The 7,473-nt window shown below is 38.7% G+C and overlaps 1 protein-coding gene across 3 annotated transcripts in view; it reads right to left on the bottom strand.

Moving 5' to 3' along the window:
- The window catches only part of wdfy4 (WDFY family member 4), a 51,343-nt gene that overhangs the window by 38,713 nt on the left and 5,157 nt on the right, over positions 1-7,473 (bottom strand). For all 3 annotated transcript variants that reach the window (XM_086092780.1, XM_086092778.1, XM_086092779.1), the window contains exons 5-14: positions 6,724-6,838; positions 5,915-6,024; positions 5,130-5,255; positions 4,842-5,031; positions 3,981-4,170; positions 3,646-3,806; positions 2,546-2,778; positions 2,342-2,481; positions 601-731; positions 318-419 (exon numbers count right to left, since the gene is read on the bottom strand). In XM_086092780.1, the coding sequence (XP_085948906.1) occupies positions 318-419; positions 601-731; positions 2,342-2,481; positions 2,546-2,778; positions 3,646-3,806; positions 3,981-4,170; positions 4,842-5,031; positions 5,130-5,255; positions 5,915-6,024; positions 6,724-6,838 (1,498 nt within the window). The remainder of the gene's footprint in view (positions 1-317; positions 420-600; positions 732-2,341; positions 2,482-2,545; positions 2,779-3,645; positions 3,807-3,980; positions 4,171-4,841; positions 5,032-5,129; positions 5,256-5,914; positions 6,025-6,723; positions 6,839-7,473) is intronic.

A 7,473-nucleotide genomic window follows, 5' to 3' on the forward strand; every position in this document is an offset into this window, starting at 1 on the left:
GGGCAAAGAGCTCTTAAAAAAATAAAAATTAAAAATAAGAAAATGACGTGAATTAAATTCTAATAGATTATAAGATTTAAAAAGTGTGTTACAATGAAGAGAATATATCCATCTATTTCTGTACTGCTTAACCTGTTGTGGCCCTTACTAAATTACTTTTGGTGAATGGTGGTCTGTTCACTGGTTAATCACAAACTTACAATGGCTGATTGGTGGCGATTTTGTGACACATATTATATATTCAAAAGGGATTCTCTTACAAAGACGAATCAAATAAATGCAGTGAAGTTTAATGGATCGAGTGGAACATTTTCTACCTGTGTTTTTAATTGAGCGCAGCGTAAGGGCGGACACAACTTGTAGCATACAAGTAGTGAGCAACTTGTCGCAATCCTCTCCACTTGGCAGCTGCTCTGCATCTAAGGAATAGACCGGTGCTTCAGAGTTGACATACTAATAATAAGATGAGTTCCCATTTCTATGTTCAAATGACTCATAGTGACAGACACATGCAGTGAATCATAGTTGAACATGTTGCCAATCATGCAATGCTCGCACTGAAATGACAGCAGAAAGTGAGTCATATATGATGTCTCCTACCTAATTGAGGAGAGGTGAAAATTCCAGCCTTGCGGATGATTTTTGCTCTCCTGCGAAGCTCCCCGAGCAGCAACTCCAAGAGGCCCCATTCACTCAGCACCTCCGCAAGCAGGCCACTGTGCACCGTCATCCTACACAGGAGACCAACATCTCATTTTTTTCTCCATTCTTAAAGATGGCTATTATTATCCTGGTTGTAGTTTGCAGAACAGCACTGCGAGTATACAACACAGCATACTACAACTACAACTCTAAACTACGGCAGCCTCTGATGCAAGGTGAGCTGCAGGTTTAAGGAAGTCAAATGTAAGATCTTTAACAGCATTTATAAAGACCTCTTGAAGTGGGACTATCAAATATAGACTCAACTCAACTAAAATGGCATTTTAACTTTTTCTTCATGTTTTCTAGTTTGACACAATTTAACTTTTTTAGCATTTTTAATACCTAGGAACAGACAAGGATTAAGTGTAATTTTAAGGGAAGGTTAAGGCTTTTGTTTAAGAATCTTTATGTCCTTTTAAAAAGCTTAAGTGAAATTGCATGAGTCTGTGGTCACACTGGAATGTCCTGGTTACAGTAAGGTAAAGAAAACCAGAATAGTAAGGGTAAATTATTAGTATTAGTTATGGAGGTGTACTTAATGTTGTGGTCAGTGAGTACACAAGGTTCACAATGAGCACATTAACAAGCTGGTGGTATAGCCACATTTTTCACCAGATAAAGCAGCATTATGGGCGTGCAGTTTATTGTAGTATGTTTTCTAACAAGCATGTATGTAAGCACAACCAAATTAATATGAGGTTTATGCCACAGCTGCATTTTCCTAAAATAATTTCTTATTTTTTAGTTCTAGATTTGAGCCTGCTGGCTCACAATCTATTGTTCTGCAGTAGATTAACTCAGTCAGTGATGTTAGACAGGCTTGAGGTCAGGATTCAGTGCAAGTTCTTCTTGGAATAAGGAAAATAACAAATGCGACCAGCCACGCCACCCCCCAGGTTTGTGTAATTTTCTGAAAAAGGTCAAATGAGCATGTCAAATGCCTCTAAAATCCTCCATAACAAATACATTCCAGAAAAACAATTGATGCCATCTGAAGTACCTATTCTCCTGCTCTTCTTTCATTTGAGATTTTAAGACAAGAGACATATTTTGAAACATCACAGTAATTCAGATATGTAGAGTCCCTCAGAATTTCGGCACGAAAAAGCTTAGTGGGGGATATTTTTTAATGAAGTTTGTTAGCCAATCAGAGAAGGAGTTCCTTGCATAGCACACAAATTACAGGGTTGAGGACATACAGTATGTCGAAAAATATTGAAATTAGGTACTGTTTTACTCTCATTTGAAGGTGTTTTTTCCTATAGGCAATATCACACACAAAAAATGTTGCCCAAAAAGGCAATTTTACCCGAAATAAAAACCAAATTTCTCTGGAACTCATCCAATCTTGAAAATGATTGGTGTGTTGTACTCAGGGTAGAGTGGTCATTCCAAACAAACAGCATTTTGACAGACTGTCATTTTTGTCAAATCTTGTCACATTGCAATTGGAACAGAAAACAGCCTTCCTGTTCCCACAAAGTTAGTATAATTTCACTAGATAATTGTCGAAAATGTCTTGGTAAATTGAAAAACTAAAATTTTGTGGGATTAGGAGTTCTAGTAACCCTTGTTTGATAAACACATTTGTCCCAATACGTTTGTCTTGTGTTTTTTTCAAAGTAGTGCTGCTTACCTGTGAAAACTTGTAAGAGTCACCACTCCAAACTCTGTTCCCACCACTTCTGGAGCCATTGACCCTGACAAACTCTGCTTCAGGATGCTCAGCACAACGCGCAATGCCTCATGAGGGATGTAGTTCAGCTTGAAGATAACCTGCAGAAGACCCAGCATTGGATGGCGAAAACACGCATATAAAGAACCGTGTGAAAAGACTTACCATCTCGAGCATTGAGAAGAACATTGTTTGGACTGCTGCTGGTTTGCGGTAGACACATGCAGCCAGTTGGGCCATTGTCTGGACGGTCCACTCCAAAAGGAAGAAATTGGCTTTGTCTCTCTCCCAAATCATCTGAAAGGTTCTTAAAATTTGACAGCACAGCTGTGAATCCTCAGACTGCAGCAAGAAGGCCTGCAGCAGATGGAAGGCAGGCATGTTCTTGACTGATGAACCTGAAATAAAAGGTTGAGAATTAGGAGCAAAGTTAATATACCGTAGTCAAAAGATAAAATAAATAAAATTATTGTGTTAAAATTTTCTCTGGCAAGGTCAATTTAATACAGAAAACACAACCGATAAATTACAAAGAACATTTAACATCAAGCACGCGTTCTGTAAACAAATCAAGTTGCACATACTGGGAAAGGTTGAAAACAAACACAACACATGCATGAATACAAAAGTTAAAAAAAATAATAATAAAAAAGCATAATCTGCCTTGATGTAGTTTGTTTTCCACCTTGTCAAAATAAGAACATAGATGATAGATTTTAGCCAGAAAACACACTGGCGTGTGTTGCGGATAAATATAGAGCTGCTTAGTAATAGGATTCATGTTCACGCTTAAGTTAAATTGCATCAAAACCAAATAAGATCAACACAAGACTCCATGATCCCTGTGTTGGAACAAGAGCTTCTCCTTCATGTGATGGATGATTGCTCTGTGTGTGTGCGAGTGTGTGCAAGTGTGGGCGTGTTTATTACGGGCGTCACATTTCTGAGTCTGCTGGTGGTGTGTGTGCATCCATGATAGATGGTCGCTTGTTGTAGGCCAGCGGTGAATAGATGTGGGGCATCCTAACATTGTTAAAAAGAAAGCCGTCACTTCATCATCCCAGACATAATCACCTCAGCTTCCTGTTAAGCCAAAGGAACGCTGCTTGCCACAGTGGGATGCAGGTGGGGGCAGTGGGGAGTCAAGGTAGGCAGTTGCAACAGTATCAAAGGGGAATCAAGTGAGTAAATGAAATGATGGCCTTAAGCATGTGAGTTGGAACACGACAAAGCAGGATGAGCGGTTACAGTGCGTTGTGTTTTACCTTTGTTGAGGGGCGGCTCAAATTTAAAGCCTGGAGGCTGAGGGTGGCTGACACAAAGAGCTACTTTGAGCTCTGTTTTGCCAAGCAGGGTGAATGAGGCGATGAGCGCCAGCAGCTCCTCCACATAGTGGAACTGATCTTCAGGTACGCCTCCTTCACAGCTTTTGTGGATTGAGCAGCAAGAGAAAAAAATTGAATAGAAGAACTCAAAGGGCAAATCACAATAAATGCATACACCTTGAAATTCCAGATTAATGCTGCTAATTGATCTTGGCTAAAAAAAAATAAAAAATAAAAAGTCCAACACAGGCTGAACTATATCATAATCACCTCACCGTTTAAGAACGTTTTCTAGGGCTTTGTAGCCATTGTGGGAGTCAAACTCGATGAAGAGGGCTGGATTGAGAGGATATGTGTCTCGAATGAAGCTGAAGACGGCCACAGCCACTTCCGCTAATAGCGGGCCAGCCACTGCTGAGTCGATACGTAGCAGATTCTGGATGCATATGCGAATGCAGTTCTTCCCTAAAGAAGAAGACATTGTGAATCTCATTTGTAAAATATTTATATGAAATTAATTTTTTTACGTCACTAATTGACAAAACAATTACAATATAGCACATCATCTGAAAGATAGCAATACTGCTACATCTACATCATCTTATCGACTACAGTATTGTTTGCTTCCATTATTTATCTTATTTGGTCTCTAAACTGAAAATCTATAGAGAAAGTTCTAAAAGAAAGAAAGAAAGATGGCATGATTCCGTTAATATTTCAATGGTCATTTTGAATGCTTTATTTTGCTGTGCAGTGAAAAAGCAGGTATCCTGTGTGTGTGTATGGTTTTTTTTCTTCACTGAAATGGCATATTGGACATGTACTGGCTTTAAATGACAAAACATGTATAAAAGAGGAAGAAAATACTGCTCAGTTTTGGAAAGAAAAAAGTGCTTGTATACCACAGTGCCCTGTTGGTGCCAAATGAGCCCTCACATGAATCTTTCTTGCAATAAATCCCAAATCTGAACTGTGGTAATATGTTTTTGTAGAACTAATTACTGTAACAATAATGAATAGCGTGAAAAAATACTTCTTTGCTATTTAAATAAATGAATCCACTCTCTGTCCAGCCTGTCTTGTGGTGAACTTTCAGTTCAAATGGAAGCATACAGTAAGTTCAATATTTGTCTCACCGAGTAGGTTAGGAACAGTGTTGCTCGTGGCTACAGCAGAAACCACCTTAAGGACACGGGAGGCCTGATGCCTCCACGAGATGCTTGTCTGGTCCCAGAGTGACGTAAGCCCGATGATAAGGCACTGCAGCTCCTGGGTCTCTACTAGCCGCTCCACATTGACTGGCTGCCCACATAGCTGGAGGAGAACCTAAAAAAGATGGAAGGGTTTGAGGAACGTTATGAAGGGTAGTACGTATAAAGTCAGACGCACTCTAATGTCAAGGGGAGAAGTAAAGTCATGTTCACCTGTGTTAGAGGCTCCTGAAAGCTCTCTTTCATGGTTAAGTCCTCCTTGGGTGGGATGCACACGAGCAGGTACAAACATTTCACAAGAACAGCAGGAAATTCTGGATTTAAAGATGACAATATCACCTACAAACACAAATGTAGTGTTAAGAAATGTAAACTTTTTTGTTATTTAATATATGCATTTGTCAACTGAGAAAATATTTTAATTTATTTGATTTGGGTGAAGACGTGATGCTACAATGATTATTATAAAAGTACAAGAATGGACTTATTGGATACACCTGGACAATCTAATGTGATCTGCTACAAGAGTTGTATAAAAAAGAAAGATATCAATGTTGAGTTTTGATTGACATTGTCAGAGGGGTATTAATTTAACAGTATGTGTATTATGAGTTTAAAAGTTTCAGTCCAGCTCTTGTATGAGACAATAACTAAAACTGTCAGTCAGTTTCAGTGCCAATCATGCCTGTGCATATTTCTAGTGTTACATTATTTATAATACACTGCTGAGATTACATATTTTCACTTTTTTAATTTCCCTAGTTCCATTAAAATGTGTACTCTGCAAATAACGGAAATGTTTCGTTTTGTATCGTGTTGTTATAAAGTTGTCTGACCACTCAACACTTTGCCAGCAAAGCAACTTCACTTGGATTGCATTAGATTGCACAAGTTTAGTCATTAAAATGTCTGGCAGGTGTATAGCTTTTGCAAATAAGGAAGTCATCTCTACTAAATTATGTGAGCAAAACAGGGAACTAAAAAAACAATAACCGTACCGAGCTGTCAGCAGTTAGCAGCAACAGAGATTTTAGCAGCAGCCATCCTGGACAGCTTGTCTGCTCGTGTTCCCTCTGGAAAAATCGCACAACTTCCTCACGAGCATTCTCTGGAAACACAAAAAAATTCAACGTGCCATTACTGCCATATGAATAGCACACAAGCATATTCTTTCTGAGAAAACCAGCAAATAAATGAAAGATGATGGCTGTTGCATTGACAATTGAAAGAGCTAGTGTAAAAAGCTTCCTCATTAAAGAAAAACTTAAAAGCTCGAAGTATGATGAGACATCCTAATAATGTAGAAATGTTGTAGTTTATTGCAAGGTTCAAAAGTCAAAATTTTTTATATATATATATTTATGTATTTTTTTTTTTAGGTTTAACTTAAAAAGTTGCAAAAACTTAGTAAAAGGTTTGATCTATGTGATTCTTGAGGGTGCATTTTGGTGTTTGATGGTATTGCGATCAAGTTGTTAAACACCAAAGCCAGCCTTGCATGCCTGCCTATGGACTACGTTACTAAGATCTATTCTCGTGCTTCATTATGTGATGTCTCAATTCAATCATTCATCCATATAATGTAACTATAAAACAAGTATGTGCATTGACTTTCCACTCTGTGGAATATGAATGACAGTAAATAGTAAAAGGCCATAAAGCTTTGTGGATTAGAACGACAGCACAGACAAAAAGCAGAAATAAAGAGAGAGGTAGAAAGTCCCTAAAATTGTGACTTACAGCAACTATGATGGATCATATGTGGGGGAGGTTGGGGGGAGGTTGGGGGGATGTTAGGAGTCTTTACCTGCAGGCCTTTCCGCAAGCCTGTTGTGGATGTTATGGATGAAGATGTCAGTAGTGAGAGCTGCAAGTCCCTTTAAATCCAATCCCTCAAGCCCTCCTCCGCCTTCCTCGCATAACTGCCATCAAATGAAGACAGACCATTATAATATTGATTACACAAACACACATGAGTAATAATAATTAACTGAATTAATCAGAAGCTTTCACTGCCCTCTCGTAACAAGATGCAGCCAAACAAAGGTGCTTTATTCGGAGGTAGTACATTATAAGTAACCAGCTGGCCTGCCCTATGTTCTCTTTCACTTCCATAAGAGGATATCGTATTTCACTGAGTGTGCTGTTATGTAAATCCCCGAATGCTGGTCATGAGGCTTACACATAAGGCACACCCACATGCAAACTAAGACAGAATTCCAAGTAAAGGCTCAAACAAGTCCCATTGCACAGGAAGAAACCAAGAGCAGGCCCAAAACTCAGTGTCACAACCTGACAACTACTACTACCCACTGTTGATAAAAAATTAAAAAATGGACTATGTAGCTTTTGAGATTTACAACAACAAAAAACATCCATACAATGTGATTTTTTTTGGGTCATTTCTTGTGTAATTGTGTATAATATTAACCTTGCCAGCAAGATGGATTCTCGCGGTATTTGTGAGTTCACAAACTCCGGAGGATACATCTTTTACTGCTCCCGCTGATACGTTTGCAGCCCTTTGGAACATTTGTTTTTTGAATGTGTGTACACC

The sequence above is a fragment of the Leptonotus elevatus genome, chromosome 13, assembly GCF_054856555.1.
Source record: "Leptonotus elevatus isolate MCC_2025b chromosome 13, RoL_Lele_1.0, whole genome shotgun sequence".
Lineage (NCBI taxonomy): Eukaryota > Metazoa > Chordata > Actinopteri > Syngnathiformes > Syngnathidae > Leptonotus > Leptonotus elevatus.